Source organism: Pteronotus mesoamericanus, unplaced genomic scaffold, assembly GCF_021234165.1.
Source record: "Pteronotus mesoamericanus isolate MK-2021 breed Mesoamerican mustached bat unplaced genomic scaffold, CSHL_Meso_final contig_177, whole genome shotgun sequence".
NCBI lineage: Eukaryota > Metazoa > Chordata > Mammalia > Chiroptera > Mormoopidae > Pteronotus > Pteronotus mesoamericanus.
The window spans coordinates 4,261,906-4,280,400 of record NW_026555073.1 but is presented as its reverse complement, the minus strand read 5'-3'; the positions used below and the strand labels follow the sequence as shown (position 1 = coordinate 4,280,400).

The 18,495-nt window shown below is 39.8% G+C and overlaps 1 protein-coding gene across 3 annotated transcripts in view; it reads right to left on the bottom strand.

Annotated features, from left to right (window-relative positions):
* RPS6KA6 (ribosomal protein S6 kinase A6) overlaps positions 1 to 18,213 on the bottom strand; it is a 111,549-nt gene extending 93,336 nt beyond the window's left edge. The window contains exons 1-2 of one of the 3 annotated variants that reach the window (XM_054566598.1): positions 18,121 to 18,213; positions 2,382 to 2,441 (exon numbers count right to left, since the gene is read on the bottom strand). In XM_054566598.1, coding sequence (XP_054422573.1) covers positions 2,382 to 2,441; positions 18,121 to 18,198 — 138 coding nt within the window. In that variant the 5' untranslated portion in view covers positions 18,199 to 18,213. Of the gene's footprint in view, positions 1 to 2,381; positions 2,442 to 13,863; positions 13,870 to 16,393; positions 16,469 to 18,120 lie in introns of those variants that run through there. The other 2 variants (XM_054566597.1, XM_054566596.1) reach the window with 2 other exon arrangements.
* Positions 18,214 to 18,495: the final 282 nt, after the last annotated feature.

Below are 18,495 nucleotides of genomic sequence, written 5' to 3'. Positions count from 1 at the left end.
AAACTATGCTAGTGAAGAATTCTTTAAAATTACTTTCATCTTCTCAGAAGATAATGAAATAAATCACTTAAAAAGATTCTTGGCTTACATGTAAGTCTTTTGCCCATTTTGAGTTTATTCTGGTGTATGGTATAAGTTGGTGGTCTAGTTTCATTTTTTACATGTACCAGTTCTGTTCTCCCAACACCATTTACTGAAGAGGTTGCCTTTACTCCATTGTATGCTCGTGCCCCTTTGTCAAATATTAATTGACCACAGACGCTTGGGTTTATTTCTGGATTCTGGATTCTGTTCCATTGATCTGTTACTATGCCAGCACCAGACTGTTTTGACTACAGTGGCCTTGTAGTATAGTTTGATATCGGGTATTGTGATCCCTCATACTGGACTTGTTCCTTTTTCTCACCAAAACAGTCCTAGAGGAAAACATAGGCAGGGAAATCTCAGATATCCCACATAGCAGTATTTTTGCTGATATAACTCCTATGACAAGGGAAATAAATGAAAAAATAAGCAAATGGGATTATATCAAACTAAAAACCTGCACAGCCTAAAGAAACGGTCATCAAAATGAAAAAGGAACCAACTGTGTGGGAGAACATTTTTGCCAATGATACATCAGACAAAGGTTTGATCTCTAAAATATATAAAGAGCTCATACAACTCCACACCAGGAAGACAAACAATCCAATGAAAAAACGGGCAAAGGACCTGAACAGACACCTCCCCAAGTAAGACATACAGAGGACCCATGGACAGATGAAAAGATGCTCAGCATCACTAGCCATCAGAGAGATGCAAATGAAAACCACAATGAGATACCACCTCACATCAGTCAGAATGGCCATCATTAAAAAATCAACAAACAAGTGCTGGTGACATTGTGGAGAAAGGGGCACCCTCGTGCACTGTGGGTGGGAACGCAGTCTGGTGCAGCCACTGTGGAAAACAGTATGGAATTTCCTGAAAAATCTAAAAATGGAACTGCCTTTTGACCCAGCAACTCCACTGCTGGGAATATACCCTAAGAACCCTGAATCACCAATTCAAAAAGAACTTATTCACCACTGCGTTCACAGTAGTGCTATTTACAACAGCCAAGTGCTGGAAACAGCCTAGGTGCCCATCAGTAAATGAGTAGATCAAAAAACGGTGGTACATTTACACTATAGAATACTATGCAGGAGAAAGATCGGAGGAACACCTACTTTTTGTGACAGCATGGATGGCACTGGAGAGCATTATGGTAAGTGACATAAGCCAGTTGGTGAAAAACAAATACCATACGATCTCACCTCTAAGTGGACTCTATTCAACAAAATAAACTAACAAACAAAATAAACCACAGGCATGGAGACATGGAGCAGACTGAGAGTGACCAGAGCAGGTGGAGGAGGAGGACAATGTTGGAATGGAGGAGAAGGGACTAGACAAAGAACATGTATGATTCACCCACGGACATGGACAACAGAGTGGGAGTTGACTATGGGAGAGGGGGGCAGGGTGGGCAGAGGAGAGCAGAGAGGGAAAAATTGGGACAACGGTAATAGAATAACAATAGAAGTATTTTTAGAAAGAAATAAAAGATTGTTGGCAAATAGAGGTACTAAAGTGAGATGCTGTACTCATATGATCTCAGAAAATCACATAGGTTATTGCACACCTATCATTTTCTTACTACTAATGACAAAAGCAGCTCAACATGGAAAAGTGAACTAAGAAAAATATATATTTTGCCCCTCAGATCCTGACAATTGGGGGCGGTATCGGAAGTGAACATGTAACTACATATAATTTTATAGAAGGGTTATCTGTCCACAATAACTCTGATCCTTGGTGTTAAAGACCAATGAACAGAGCTCGTGGCTTGATGCTGAAAGATATATTGAAGAAGGAAGTGGAGAGATAAACAAACAAAGAAGAAGCAGGTAAGGGTAAGTGAGAAGAAATATGGGTGATAAATTATTAACAAAACATACATAGGACGCCAGTCTTCACAACAAATTGAATAGTATTATAAACTTCCAAGTAGTCTCTAGGATTGCCAAATTCCACCTAGTAAACAAAAGCGCTACATTTATACAGTACCTAATGGCAAAACATTTAAGAAGTTCATTTCTAGAGAAAATTTTCTCTCTCAGATGAACTTCACGTTTACAGGTTAGCCACTGACAGATATACAAAGAAGAGTTCTTCAATTTTTTTTTTTACTTCCTTTAAAGAGCTACAGCAAATTGGATCTAAACATAGAGGTGGGTCCACATCTGCCTAGAATAAAGAACTATGTCTGTATATTGAACTCGCCCATGGCAAAATGACAGAAAGCTCCCAGTGTATCACTGAGGCAAACTGGTTCTAAGATGAGCCTCCACAACCCTCACCTCTTGGTGTTCATGCCCTTGCATAACGCTCATCGCTTTGAGCGTGGACCGCACCTGCGTCTTGCTTCCAGTCAACAGAATATTGAAAAGGTGAGGATCTCATTTCTATGCTGTTATATAAAACTCAAGAGACTCTTTGCTCTCTTGATTGAAGTGGTCACCCTGAAGGAGTCCACAGAGCCCGGCAGCCTCTAGGTGCTGACGGCAGCCTCTAGGTGCTGACGGCAGCCTCCAGTGAACACCTAAAAAGCAGCCAGGGTCCTCAGTACTACCACCAGAAGAGGAGGATTTCTGCCAAGAACCTGAGAAAATACAGTACACTTTCTCCAGTCAGTCCTCTAGGTAAGAATGTAAGACAGCTGAAACCTTCATGATAGTTTGTGGAACCCTAAGAGGATCTAGCCGAGCAATGCCTGAACTTCTAACCAACAGGAACTGTGAAATAATAAATGCCTTGATCTAAGCTGCTAAATTTGTGGTAATGTTATGTAATGATGAATAATTAATACAATCAGTATTACTGTTGTACAAAAATGTGATTTAAAAATCATCCTCTAAAACACACTCTGTAAAAATATTTATAGTTTAGTACTTGTAGAATATTGTCTTTACTTATTAAACTCGTGTCTTCTCGTTTGGTAGACATGAAACTATAAATTACATGCTCGTAAATGAACTAGGAAAAATAATCAAGTAAAAACAAATTCCTGTTAAACAAAAAATAATAATGGGACTACCTAAATCATTTTGGTTTTCATTAACTTGAGATTGTGCGGTTATATTTTTATCATTTATCTCATTTTCTGAGAAAATCAATTACCAACTTTGTAAGCACAGCATAGAAAGCATAATGTCATACTCCTTTAACAACCAAAGATATTGCAGTGTCTTAAGAACCATCCCTTTATATACATACAATGGACTATTACTCAACCTTTAAAAGGGAATTCTGACACATGCTACAATATGTATGAGTCTTAAAGACATTATGCTAACTGAAATAAGCCAGTCAGAAAAAGAAAATAGTGTATAATTCCGTTTACGGAAGGTATCTAGAGCAGTCAAATTCAGAGACAGAAAGTACAATACTGATTGCCTGGAGCTGCAGAAAGGGAAAATAGAAAATTATTGTTTAATGAGTAAAGAGTTTCCATTTTACAAGATGAAGAGTTCTGGCCCTGACTGGTGTGGCTCAGTCGGTTGGGCATCATTACACAAAGTAAAAGGTCACCAGTTCAATTCCTAGTCAGGGCACATGCCTGGATCGCAGGCTTGGTCCCCAGTCAGGACATACGAAAGGCAACCGATTACTGTTTCTCTCTCACATCAATGTTTCTTTCCCTCTCTTTCTCCCTCCATTCCCCTCACTCTAAAAATACAAAAGTAAAATATTTTAAAAAAAGAAGAGTTCTGAACATTGTACAACAATGTGAATTTACTTGACACTGTAAAACTGTAAACGTAAAAATGGCGAAGATGGCAAATTTTATGCTGTGTAGCAATTTTAAATGTTATAAAAATAGTAACATAATAATCTTACCATATTCAATAAATTTATTGTCATAAGCATCTAAACTTAAAGCTACTTGTGGACAGATGCTGTGCTTTATTCATGATGCAGGCATAGTAGTAATATCATGAAAAGAGCAATGCTTTGGTTTCAAGCAGACCTAGATTCGAATTCCAAAAGCCTACTTTTACTGCCTTGAAATGGTTTCTACAGCTTTCTTGGTCACAATTTATTCATCTGTAAATAAGCAATTTAGGGTTGTTGTCAAGATTAATATAATTTTCTTAAAGCAGCTAGCACAGTATCTGACATGTGCCCAATAAATGCCTGACGTATCAGTGTTTTCCTGCCAAAACAAAATGCAGAAAAAAATATACGAAATATTTTAGTGATTAATTCACCAAAGCTAAATACTGTTACCTGTATATAAAATAATGTGTCTGTGAATCAAACCTTACTGCTACTGCATCATACACTACTGATTTCATAGTTTTAGTTTTGCCATGTCATATTATTGTGAGGTGATTACTTTTAAAATACCAATAGAACCATTTTTGGTCAACTGTAAAATAATCTTCCAAACCAATCCAAAAAGGTACATACATACTAATGCACAGATGCCTTGCTTTAGAGAATTACAAATTGAAGGGAGTAAAAAGTATCTTTATATATTACTATAACAAATTTTATAAATTTCACTAAGTCTTTTTTTGAGGGGGAGAGATGCATTTCCAAAACTATGGGTCTTTTTGTTTTGCATTCCACATAGAAGGTTTAATTTGTATCTTGAGTTTTAAAATACTAGATATTTTCATAGGTTTATTAATAGTTATGACCATTTCCCCAGTAGATATTTTACCTTTTTAATCTTTTAAATTGAACACTATACTCACCATATTACCTATGGAAAATTGGATAGCACCTACAACATTCATGTAAAAATTATTTGTTTTAACCTTATATGGCTTTCTAATTATATACTATTCCTGCAGTTTTTATGCCAATAGGTTTATGAAACCCACTCACCTAACCACTGTCCTTGGCTTCAGCGAAGATATAAGAAAGAGCAATTCTGTATCAAATTGATCGGAAAGAATAGTCTTTTAAAGAGTCTCAGGATGGGCAAGTGTACACCACCTCTAAGCTATTCACTTAGGTATTTAAACTCAATTATGAGAATCTGCTATAAAATAAATTAGTTGATAAAACATATCCATGTTCAAAACAAATTATAAAAAGTCGAAATTTAAATGTGGATGATCTCTGAAGTATTTGCCATTCCAGGTTACCTATACTTTTGAACATGAATTCATTTTTATCAAGATTCAATGTCATATCTTCCCTTTTTCCTTCCACCTTACCATACACAGACTTCTATCCATGAATACTGTCTTACTTATTAAGTATCTGTTCCATCCCTCTAACAAACTACAAGCTCAAAGAGGGAAGGGATCAAGTCTACTGACGCTCTGCAACCCAGTGTATATTATATTATCTGAAGCATAATAGAGCCTAGACAAATACTTGTGGAATGACTGAATTTGTAACCTGAATAAAAAAAAAAATAACTTCAATAGTAAGTAACTGTCACAGATTTTCCTTAGATATTAGTTTCTTACTTGAAACATTTAAAAGCCATTTTGAAACCTAATTTCATAAAGTATTCCCTATAAGTCTGCTTGCTTCTCAATTTTGAATTTTAAATTCTAATAGATAACAGAAAGTCAGCTCTTTCAAAGTCATTTTAAAAAGCATCATACACAGATTGGGTCATTCATAAAATTTTTTAAAAGTATCTTACAAATTCTTGGTATTTCATAGCTACATGCAAATTAATTCAAAAGGTTGTATTTTTTCAGTTAGGTTCATAACCCTAAAGTTTGTCAGCAGCATTAATACAAACCTAACTTCGCAAAACATATTCTGAAGCTATTAGTCTAAACTGGGGCCCACAGCCTAAGAATATTTTTTTTATATTTTTAAAGATTTTTTTTAAAAAAGAATATGTGACAGAGGTTATATGCAGCAAACAAACTCTAAAATATTTATCTGGCCCTTGCCTTAACTATATATTTTTAAATATTTATAAATTAATTAAATTTTGGATGACAGAGGAATGGCAGCATGAGAGATCAATTGATCCCCTTGAAGTGTCAACAATTTGAACAGCTATAACTCAACAAAGGATTCCCTGCTAATGCACAAACACACCTGAGAGATTCATTCATTAAGTCATCTAACGGTGGGCAAGTGGGAGCAAACCAGGGAGGCAACAAGGGAGAAAAGTTGACATGAGACAGGGGTGCTACAGCCAGGAGCTTATGGCAGGGCTCCGCCTGGAGAGGGGAGGGATCAGGCTGTGGCTGGCACCCACTTCAGCCAGTAGGAGCAGAGAGATTTGATAGGCATTCCTGCAGGAGTGAGCAACGCAAGTTGGGGATTAACGTAAAGACCTGGGCAGGGGCACGGTACCTGTGGCCATGGTTGTCAGGCAGCCCGTATTTCAAACAGAGAAACAAAGCCACAGAGCCTAGCCACCCCACAACCCTGCAGAGTGCACCTCCCTTTGCCCTTGGTAGTGCGTTGTTGAGTGCATTATCTGCAAACCTGAGAACTGGGACTACAGAATCGCTTATTTTCCTGAGCAAAGGGTGCACTCTGGGCCTGGGATCAGGACACAGGGGGGACCACACAGAGGCTGAGATCACGTTTATCAAGAGAGCAAAACAACAAAAAGCCCACTGAGATCCCCTAGCCCACCCCAAACCCACACGTTGCAACACTGACGACAGCATCTGCCTCCAGAAGACAGCCTGGAATTTCACAAATCTGGAGTCCCAACACTCCCTGCATTCTCCTGCAGTGTTGGGCCCCTGGGACTGGGGAGACCAGAGCACAGGAGAGGAACCAACCTATCCAGGGAACACCACCTGATGGAGATCTGGATAGCCAGAGAAGAGTAAGAGAGCTAAAAACTGGTGATTCAGTGCCATCTACTAAAAATTAATAAAGAGCACTCTTCGTATTAATCTGCTAGAGAAGTGCCAGTAATACATAAGTGCCTAGACAGAGAGGGAATCCATCAAATCACATGAAAAATTAAACGAACAAGACAGTTCAGAAAGGAAATGAAAAATCTCAGGAAAAAAAACAAACTTCAAGACATGGAAATATGTGATATAAATGAAAGAGGATTCAAGAATAGAATTATGAAAAAATATAGACAGGTAATTGAATAAGCACAGAAAACAAATCAATGAACAAAATGAGTACTTTACCAAAAGAATTGAAACTTTAAAAAAGAACCAACCAGAAATTCTGGAGATGAAGAACTCAATAAAAGAGATTAAGGATGAACAAGAAGCATAGGAAATAGTCAACCAGATGGAGGAAAGAATTAGTGATATCAAAGATATAAACCTGGAAGTGATGCAGAAGGCATAAAAGAGAAACTTGAGCATTAAAAAAAATATGAAACATCTCCACAAGAACTGACTCCATCAGAAAAAATTCCCATTTACTATAGCAACAAGAAAAATAAAATACTTAGGAATAAACTTAACCTAGGAAGTAAAAGATCTGTACTCAGAAGACTACACACCACTGAAGAAAGAAATTAAGGAAGACACAAATAAATGGAAGCATATACCGTGTTCATGGATTGGAAGAATTAACATCATCAAAATGTCCATACTACCCAGAGCAATCTATAGATTCAACGCAATCCCTATCAAAATATCAGTGACACATTTCACAGATATAGAAAAAATATTTAAAAAATTTATATGTAACCATAAATGACCCCAAATAGCCTAAGCAATTTTGAGAAAGAAGAACAAAGTAGAAGGGATCACAATATCTGATATCAAACCACCTTACAAGGCCACTGTAATCAAAACAGTCTGGTACAGGCATAGGAACAGACACATAGATCAATGGAACAGAATAGAGAGCCCAGAAATAAATCCATGTCAATACAGTCAGTTAATATTTGACAAAGGGGGCAGGAACATAAAATGGAGTAAAAACAGCCTCTTCAATAAATGGTGCTGGGAGATCTGGACAAGTACATGCAAATAAAAAAAGTGAAACTAGATCACCAGATTATACCATACACCAAAATAAACTCAAGATGGATAAAAGACTTAAATATAAGTTGTGACATAATAAAAGTCTTAGAGGAGAACACAGGCAGGAAAATTCCAAATAACCCCATGCAGCAATATTTTCACTGATACATCCACTAGAGCAAGGGATATAAAGGAAAGAATAAACAAATGGGACTATATCCAACTAAAAAGCTTTTGCATGGCTAAAGAAAACATCAGCAAAATGGAAAGGGAACCAACAATATGGAAAAACATATTTGCCAATGATACTTCAGACAAAGGTTTGATCTCCAAAATAGATAAAGACTGCACACAACTCCACACCAGGAAGATATGCAATTCAATTAAAAAATGGACAAAGGACCTGAACAGATACTTCTCCAAGGAGGACACATAGAGGGCCCATAGACACATGGAAAAATGCTCAACACCACTAGCCAGCAGGCAGATGCAAATTAAAACCACAACGAGATATCAGTTCACACTGGTCAGAATGGCCATCATTAATAAATCAACAAACAACAAACGCTGGCGAGGTTGTGGAGAAAAGGGAACCCTAGTGCACTGTTGGAGGGAATGCAGACTGGTGCAGCCACTGTGGAAAACAGTATATAATTTCCGCAAAAAACTAATAATGGAACTGCCTTTTGATCTGGCAGTTCCACTGCTGGGATTATATGTTAAGAAGCCTGAAACAATTCAAAAGAACCTACACACCCCAATGTTCATAGCAGCACAATTTACAATAGCCAAGTACTAGAAGCAACCTAAGTGCCCATCAGTAGATGAGTGGATCAAAAATCTATGGTCCATTTACACAATGGAATACTACGCGGCAGAAAGAAAGAAGGAGCTCCTACCCTTCGCAACAGCATGGATGGAACTGGAGAGCATTTCACTAAGCGAAATAAGCCAGGGGGTGAAAGACAAATACCGTATGATCTCACCTATAAGTGGAACCTAATCAGCAAAACAAATGAGCAAAACAGAACCAGAGACATGGAAATAGAGAACAAAGTGACAGTGACCAGGGCTGGAGGGGGGGGCGGGAGGGGAGGAGAAGGATAATGGGGAAAAGAAAGGGAAGGGTCGTGAAGGAACATGTATAAAGGACCCACGGACAAAGATGACGCGATGCGGGGAGGATTGAGGGTGGGAGGTGGGGTGGGTAGGGCCGGGGAGAGTAATGGGGGGACAATGGGGGCAACTTAATGGAACAACAATAAAAAATGTTTTATCTTTCTCTGAAGTTTAGACACATTTAAGATAGAATGTCTTTTCAGTTAAACCTTTACACTGGGTGTTAAAATTACTGTATTTCCTCTTAGGTCTACCCTCAACTGCTGTATAGGAGAAGCAGATAGGTCCTATAATAAGTATCCATGGCCTCTGAAATTTTTGTTAGAGATGTGATGGGATATTTTATTCAACAATGGAGTCACAATTAGCTAGTCATAAGGTATGCAGATTATACAACCTCTGAATTATAAGGCTAAACTATATCAAAATTAGGACACTACAATTTTGTTTTTATCGTTATGAAAAAGCAGACTTTCAAAACTTCACAGAAAGAGCATACAAGACAGCTCAAATATGTCTTTGCCTCATCGTATCTTAACACAGCAGAATAAAACATACTGAAAAACAGTACAATTCACAGAACATTTATTGTAAAACTAATTGCTTAGGAACTGATATCGCTTTTTTTCTTATTGGATGAGAACCATATGACTATTCTTTTTCCTTTGGCCTCAAGCTGTGATTCTGCGCCCTTGGCTATACACTATAATCTGGGCAATGATGCCGAGGCCCCCACCAGATAAGTCAATTATGAATCTTAGTGAATAAGGCACTATCATGGAATTTTTAAACTCCCAGGTATATCTACAATACAATCAGAATGATTAGAAACACCAGCCTGAGGAAATTCAAGGCCGAATTTGCAATCCAACTATATTTCAAATGTGTACTACGCCACCAGATGGCCAGTTTACCTGTGTTCTATTTCACCCTCCAAACCCATCCGCCATTCTTTCCATACACTTCCTAATTTATAGTTTTCCTTATCTTCAATATTAAAATAGTTTGGTACAGGCATACCTCATTTTATTGTGCTTTGCTTTATTGTGCTTTGCAGATACTGGGGGGGTTTTTGTTTTTGTTTTTGTTTTGTTTACAAATTGAAGGTTTGTGGCAACCCTGCATCAAGAAAGTCGAACTTTGTCATTATTATTATATTTGTTATGATGATTTGTGATCAGTGATCTTTGACATTACTATTGCAGTTATTTGGGGGAGCCACAAACTCTGTCCATATAAATATGGCGCACTTAATCGATAAATGGTATGTACGCTCTGACCCCTACACTGACCACCCGTCCCCCGCCGCTCTCCCTTTCCTCAGACCTTCCTATTCCTGAGATGCAACAATACTGAAATTAGGGCACTTACTAACCCTACAATGGTATCTAAGTATTCAAGTGAAAGGAAGAGTCGCATGTCTCTCACTTTAAATAAAAACCTAAAAATGATTCAGCTTAGTGAGGAAGGCATATCAAAGCCTAGATAAGCCAAAAAACGTCCCCTTGAGACTAACAGTTAGCCAAGTTGTAAATGAAGTTTGAGGAAAGAAGCCATAAAAGTGCGAGGTGACCAGGTGGTGGGGGAGGATTGAATGTGGGAGGTGGGTGTGGGTAAGGCAGGGGGAAAGTAACGAGTTGGGGGGGAGGTGGTTGGGACAACTGTAATTGAATAATGACAAAAAAATTCAAATAAAAAAAGTGCAAGGTGAAGCAGCAAGTACTGATGTAGAAGCTGCAGCGAGTTCTCCAGAAGATCTAGCTAAGACAATTAGTGAAAGTGGCTACGCTAAACAACAGATTTGCAATGTAGATGAAACAGCCTTATATAGGAAGAAGATGCTATCTCTGATTTCATAGCCAGAGAGAAGTCATGCCTGGCTTCAAAGCTTCAAAGGACAGGCTAACTCTCTTGTTAGGGGCTAATGCAGCCAGTGCTCATTTACCATCTGAAAATCCTAGGGCCCTTCAGAATTATGCTAAATCAACTCTGCCTGTGCTCTATAAATAGAACAACAAAGCCTGAATGGCAGCACATCTGTTTACAACATGGTTTACTGAGTAATTTAAGCCCATTGTTGAGACCTACTGCTCAGATTTAAAAAAAAAAAAAAAAGATTCCTTTCAACTCATTGATAATGGCCTGGTCACCCTATGTATAGCTCTGAGGGACATGTACAAGATTATTAATGTTGTTTTCATGCCTGTTAACACAACATCCATTCTTCAAACCATTCAACAAGAAGTGATTTAGACTTTTAAGTCTTATTACCTAAGAAATACATTTTGTAATGCTATAGCTGCCATAGGTCGTGATTCTGCTGATGGATCTGGGCCAAGTAAACTGAAAATCTTCTGGAAAGGAGTCACCATTCTAGAATCAATTAAGAACATCAGTAATTCATGGGAAGGGGTCAAAATATCAACATTAACAGGAATTTGGAAGAAGTTGATCCCAACCCTCATGGATATCTTTGAGGAGGTCAAGACTTCAGTGGAGGAAGTAACTGAGGATGTAACGGAAATAGCAGGAGAACTAGAATTAGAAGTGGAGGCTGAAGACGGGACCGAACTGTTGCAATCTCCTAATAAAACTAATAATGAGGAGTTGCTTGTTACGAATGGGCAAAGAAAGCAGGTTCTAGAGATGGAATCTACTCCTCGTGAAGATGCTGTGAAGACTGCTGAGATGGTTACAAAGGATATTACAAAAGCTTAATTGGAAAACCAGTTGCAGGGTTTGCGAGGATTGACTCCAATTTTGAAAGGAGTTCTGCTGTTTATAAAGTGCTATCAAAGAGCATCATTGCATGCTACAGAGATACTGTTGGTAAGAGGAAGAGTCAATCGATGTGGCAAACTTCATTGTTGTCTTATTTTAAGAAATTGCCACAGTCACTCCAACATTCAGCGACCAGCACCCTGATCAGTCAGGAGACATCAACATCCAGGCAAGACTCTCCATCAGCAAAATGATTACCACTCCCTGAAGGCTCAAATGAGAGGTAGCATTTTTTTTTTAGCAACAAAGTATTTAAATAAAGTTTACGTACATTTTTAGACACAATGTTATTACACACTTAATAGATTACAGTATAGTGTAATCATAACTTTTATATGCACTAGCAAACCGATAAATTCATGCGACTTGCTTTATGGCGATATTTGCTTTATTACAGTGGTCCAGCACCAAACCAGCAATATCTACAAAGTATGCCTGTATTAAATTGTATTTCTTATAAACCATCTCAGTACTTTCTGAAATGAAGCAAATCATATGTAAAACACTCTCTCACTCTCTCTCACATACACACACACATGCATACAGCAGTACATCAAATATACAGATGGATGTTAAAATCTAACAGCAAAATCAGTTATACAGAATGCCTTCACTGCAATTCAAGAAATATCTCTATTATCTACAAAAGACAAGTTAAGCTTAGCTCTAAATCTATCTCATATTCAACTTCTTGCCTATCAGCAAGAACATTAGTGTTCGGAAATTACACGGAAGTGTAAACATTGTATAGGAAATTCTGATAAAGTACTAACAGGCTTAGCCCAAGATTGCAAGTGCTCACCAGATCTTCAGAAATGCTGCTGAAGACAAATGGCAGCATCCACCAAAAGAGAAATTACAGGAAGGGAAGAAATCTTGTATTTCCTCCTCAAAATTATAGATGAGGGAGACTATGAGAGGAATGGTATTAAAACAATATGGCCCAAGAAAGCAGCAGCACCAAGACAGGTCTTACTATGGAATGAGGTAATGATTAGCTCTCTTGATGAAATCATCAAGGTAGGGAAACACAGAGGCCCTGCCCTGAAGGAACTGACCTGAATATTTCCAGACCAAACTTGTTTAAAGAAGATAGTCTTGGAGGAACTGGGAAGGGACCAGCAAGGGGGAGGGGCCAAGAGCACCCTTTCTATTAGAAATAAACCTTGTGAAAGCATATAAGAAATACAGATGACGCTATTCTCTTTTCCACATTATGGAAAGAGGCACCAATCACTATTTTAGAACAGCCCTTTGCACCCACGGGCTGCTGACTGTTTAAGGTGAATATTGATAAAGCAAGAATTACAGGTCTAAGGATTATTTTAAAGGCATGCAAAACTTTTTTGCTAGTAATAAGCACACCCACTAGTAGTAGTAAAAGTTTTAAGCACACCAAGCATGACCAGAAATCTTTAGAGTGTTTGAGAGTGTTTTCCTCTTATTCAAGACAATATGAACGAGGGAGTTCATTTTTACCTCCCTATGCTGCAAAGAACTATTTATTTTTGTATTAGTCCAGTGGCTAGTAGTCACTTATATTGGTAAAACAGCATGAAATAGCTGTTAAATTGAGTAAGTCTTACTACAATACTCGTAATCTCTGTGGTTTTTAATTCTTTCCTTTTAGTCCCCAACATCTAATCAGTTTCCAAATATAACTGTTTTACTTTGGCAAGGTCTCTACCATCAGTCGTCTCCTTTCTACCCCTTCTGCCTAGTTCAGAAATCTCCCTACTACTTCCGCTGACTAATACGATAGCCTCCTAGCTGGTATTCCCCACCTTCAATCTGTCCCCAACTCCAATCCATCCTACACACTAACAAGTTATTTTCCAAAGCATAGATCTGGTCACGTCGCTCATGTCTTCAAAAACCTTCAGTAGCTCCCATTTACAGAATAACACTGATAGCCTTAAACTGGCTTTAAAAGCCCATACGATCAGGGCCTAGCCTACTACTTTTAATACATTGCCTACCTTATTTCACATTGTATTCCCACTTTCACCTCACAGCCTTGTATCCTAGCAATATCAGATCCTCCCTTCCTCCAGCACCTCCGTGCCTTTGTTTATATTGTCCCTATCCACCATAAATAAGCTCCTTTCTTCTGTCTGTGAAAATACTGTAGTCTCTCTAATGCCCTGATCAAATTCCACCTCTTTCACAGGGCCTTACCAGATCCATCCCTAAACCACCACCATAACTACCTCATTGCTGCTGGTCTCATGACTTGTGTAATAACAATTTCTGCATATGTGTCTCTTGCTTACCTGAATGTAAACCTATGGGGGTGGGGTAGACTACCTACCTGCCTTGTACCCAATAGACATTGGGTGAACTAAACCAACTCCTACCATGACAAAATTTCACAGTAGGGGGAAAAAAACCCTTAAAATTTAAATGTTAAATGAAACACCTCATGAGCCAGAAATAACAAATGAAAGGGTCTCTTCTTATCCCCCAAAGTATTCCTAACTATAACCTCACATTTATCCCTGAATCAGCCTATCTGTGATTATAAATATGGTTACTATACTTTCATGAAATAATCAGCTCTAGGAAGAAGGTCTTAAACACTGCTCATAACAGGGAAGCTACCTTTTTCTGTCTTCCAGCAATGGCAGTGGGTCTCTAAACCCTAAGGTTTTAATACAGGTGACCGCAATTCAGAGTTTAGTGGCAGGGAAAGGGGCATGATGATGATCGTAGGAAAAGACAAGCAACTACTGTGTACTAAAGCCAGTACAGCATTTTTTTTAATATAACGAATCTTTAAGGTGTTTTTTTCTCCCATTTACAGATGAAGAAACTGAGGCTCAGGGAGACTGGGTAACTTGCACTGAGTCACACGGCACTGTGAATGGAATCGAGATTGAAACCCAGATTAATCAACTTCCAAAGCCCATGTGATTTTCTCTATACTACAGGATCTCATGAAATTAATTAAAACTAGCAGTTTTTTTTTTCCTAATTTGCCATATATTTGCAATCCTGGTTAAGTTTTTGAAGTATGTGGCCTTAATCCTATACTGTTTTTATCGGTGAACTGTATTACACTCCAAACTAACTTACTTAGAAAAAAAGTAGTATTGAGAAATAAATATTGAAGTACCCATTACAGTGTAATGTAATATATAATATAATATAATGATACAGTCAATTTTAAAACTCTATAGTTCAGTTATTGGGAAACAAACATTCTCACCAAAAACAAAACAAAACAAAAACAAAAACAAAATGCAACTGACTGCGCAGCTGCAATGAACATGACACTAACTCATGAAGAGCTGACTTTACGAAAACATGCTGTTCTTTTCTGACCCTTTTCCAGATCGCCAACACCCATCATACCTAAAGCAACACCTCTTCCGTGATCCTGACAGTGTCAGGCAAGAGGAAAAATTGTGGCTGCCTAAGGAGTGAGTGATGCCCTTTGAAGTCCCAATTCCCAGTAGACCTACCCAAGACAGTCCCTGCAAGACCTCTCACAACCAAATCTTCTTGCTCATCCTTCTCCCTAAAACCCTTCTCCCAGTAGCCAACAGGGCACATGTTTCCCCTTTTCAGGTCTATTCTCCACCTCTCACTACAACCAAGCTAGTTCTTGTTCGAACCCTCCAACACGTTTTTGCATAGGACGATTTTACAGTGTTTGGGCTCTTTATCATTATACACTGTTGTGCACTGGTCTGAAAATGTAACTATCTTTAATAATTCTTCCTGTGGGAAAACACGTTAAGAGTCTCAAACAACCAATTTTCACACTCCTGAGTGATGACTCAAAAGTTAACAATGACCCATGAAACAAGACAAGTAAAAGATACTGGAAAACACTCCATGATATATGACAGCGTATCTAATCTTTAATTTTACGATAATTCAACACACCAGAAATTGACAGAAATTATCTCGTTTGACATTAAGTTTAATAGGTTCTTAATTACACTTTCCTTAAGGATTCTAACATAATTTCAAAATACAGGGTCCAGCACAAATAACGCCCCTTCTTATTACAAAATCTTGTATTACAAAATCATAAGCATGTAGTTCTGTGACATAACACTATCACACTCAAGCACACCATAGGACATTTTAGGGGAAACGTTCAAATGAAAACTATAAATTATGATGCCCACATTATTACTCTACCAAGCACACTCAAGCAGGCCTTACTCCTGCCAGACCCTGTATGTGTTCTACGATGAAAGCACTGAGTCTCAAAAACTGTGACAACTGAGGGCTTCCAGGCTTATGCTCAAAGGCTGATGTTTCTAAAGCCAACATCAACAAACATGTAATTAAATACAAATTCTGGGAAGTAAAATTGTTTCCTTCTTATCAAAAGAATACAATTATAAACAAAAAAGTAACAAAAACCTCTTGTGAGTACTAAGCAGGTCTGATATACGTAGCATTTAGTTTTCACCTAGAATGTTTTAATTAAGTCACTTTTAGGGTTAAATATAACCAATCAGTAACTATTTTGGACAAAGAAGGCAGAAATACTATCTTCACCACATTATGTTTACCTTTCGTTTTACTTCATAGGCATTAACAATTTCCACTCGAGTATTTTTCCAAATTGCTGAGGTAGAAAGACCCATTGTTTAAATCTCTATAATACCTAAAACATACTGCAAACGATAAAAAACCATATGTGGTAATTACAATGTAAAACATTTGTCATTGAAAGTTCACAAAAATAATAAAGTAATAGGCATGCGAAAGGCTCCCCACCTCCCATCCCATCCTTATATCCCAGCATTCAACTGTGTTTATAAATGAAATTCCTGGGTCTATGTCAATAGGTTACACACATGAATAAAACAAAATTCCTGCCCTCTTGAATAGTCTTGCTAGAAAATTTTTGCAAGCAGAAAACATTCCCACAACCCAAGAAGAAATGAACTCCTCTTCCTCTGTGCTATCCTGAAGAGGTTTACAATATTAAAATGCATTTTGGACTTGCTTAATTATGTATTAAAAGATTTCCTATAAGTACAGAGGGCTCAACTTTTGACTCTTGATTGTGTTTCCACATTTGTTGTTAAATGTTATCCTGGCAGGTAATTTTAACCCAGTCCAGCTGGAAATTGAAAAGGAAAAATGGAGTTAAACAGACAAGAGTCCAAAGTGTGTTTTTAAGGATCAAGCAACACGTAGAGCCAAATTTGCACCTCGAGACGTTGAGGACTGTGAGTTCTCCCTCAAAATGTCCTCCTGGGATTCAGTTTGGCATTCAGGTATTTTTAGGAGATTTATGGTAGCCTCTACTGGAGTAGCAGGCTGTCAATCGATTAAGTTGTCAGAAAAGGATCAGCCTTTCTATCCCCAGAGTCACGCCATTGTGTTTAAATGCTGCCTGCTTTTAAGAGTAGCAACAAACAACAATAAAGCAAAGTACCTGCGCACATCTAAGTTCTCACTGCACAGCTGATCAAAGTTGAACCAGAAGAGTTTGAGAAGAAGAGCGGGAAGAGAGGAGAACCGAAATATCATGGTTGCACCTCGCTGTCTTAGCAAAGGTACGTCTTCTAAGGGCTGGGCTTTAGTTTGTTTCTTTTATGGACCAACTGGGCGGGGACAAGAGTTGTGAAAGGCAGAAAGAAGGGGCGGAGGGAAGAAGGCGGTAGAATGAGGGGAGCGCAGAAGAGGCAAGAGGACATCATCTGAATGTAGATTAAGAAATCTGGCGTGCACTTAATCCGCATCTGGGTTGTTACAAAGAACTACCAGAAGCCGCCCAGACACGAGAAAGCTAAGTAACTAAGCAGCTCTCAGCCCGAGGTGCAGACGTCCCCCGAGTTACTTAGTTAGGCACCCTGGTGTGCTGCTCTCGCGCCGGGTTCCTAGCGCGCGGGGTTCAATAGAGAGCCGGAGTTAGCAGCTGTCCCCTAAAGCGTGGCCAGCGCGAACCGGGCGCAGCGGAGGAAGAGGGACGTGCGGGCCCCGGCGCGACACCTGACGCTTCCCCCCGTCCCACTCCAGGTCGCAAAGTGCAGAAACTTAGTCACAACTCCGGCGCAGCCCGCGAGGCAGGCACTCTGTCCCCACGCCCGAGCCGGCTCCGTAGCCCCTGCCTGCGCCGAGCGAAAGCACGGCCGGGGCAGCGCTTGCTCCGCCGCCCCGCAGCCTCCAGGGGGCTTGCCTGGCACCCCGCTCCCCAGCGCGGGCCCACGCCCCTTCTCCCCGCGCCCCGGCCCGGCTCCGGAGCGAGCGGGGGGTGGCTCCGGCCCCTGCGCGCCACCGCACTAACCTCGCCGCCGGTCGCGCTGCCACCGAACACCTCCATGTCTTCGTCCCAGGGCTCCTCCTGAGGAGCTAATGGTAGCATCGCCCCTTCAGGAGCACTCGAACGGGAGCTGCCAACCGCCGGCACCGCCGCGCATCCTGTCTTTGGAGCTCGCCCGCCGCCGCCGCCGAGACTCCCAGCCCCGCCTCCAGCGACCGCTGCCCTCGCCACAGAGTCCCTCACGGGCTGCGAGCAGGAGGTCACCCCCGTCGCAGGCTGCCGCTCCCCATACAGAAGGCAACTCCGTGCTGCCTCTCCGGTGGCTGCCGCTGGGCTCCGCTCACCACTGCCGCCGCCGCCGCCGCCGCCGCCGCCGCCGCGACTGTCGCTGGGCTCTGA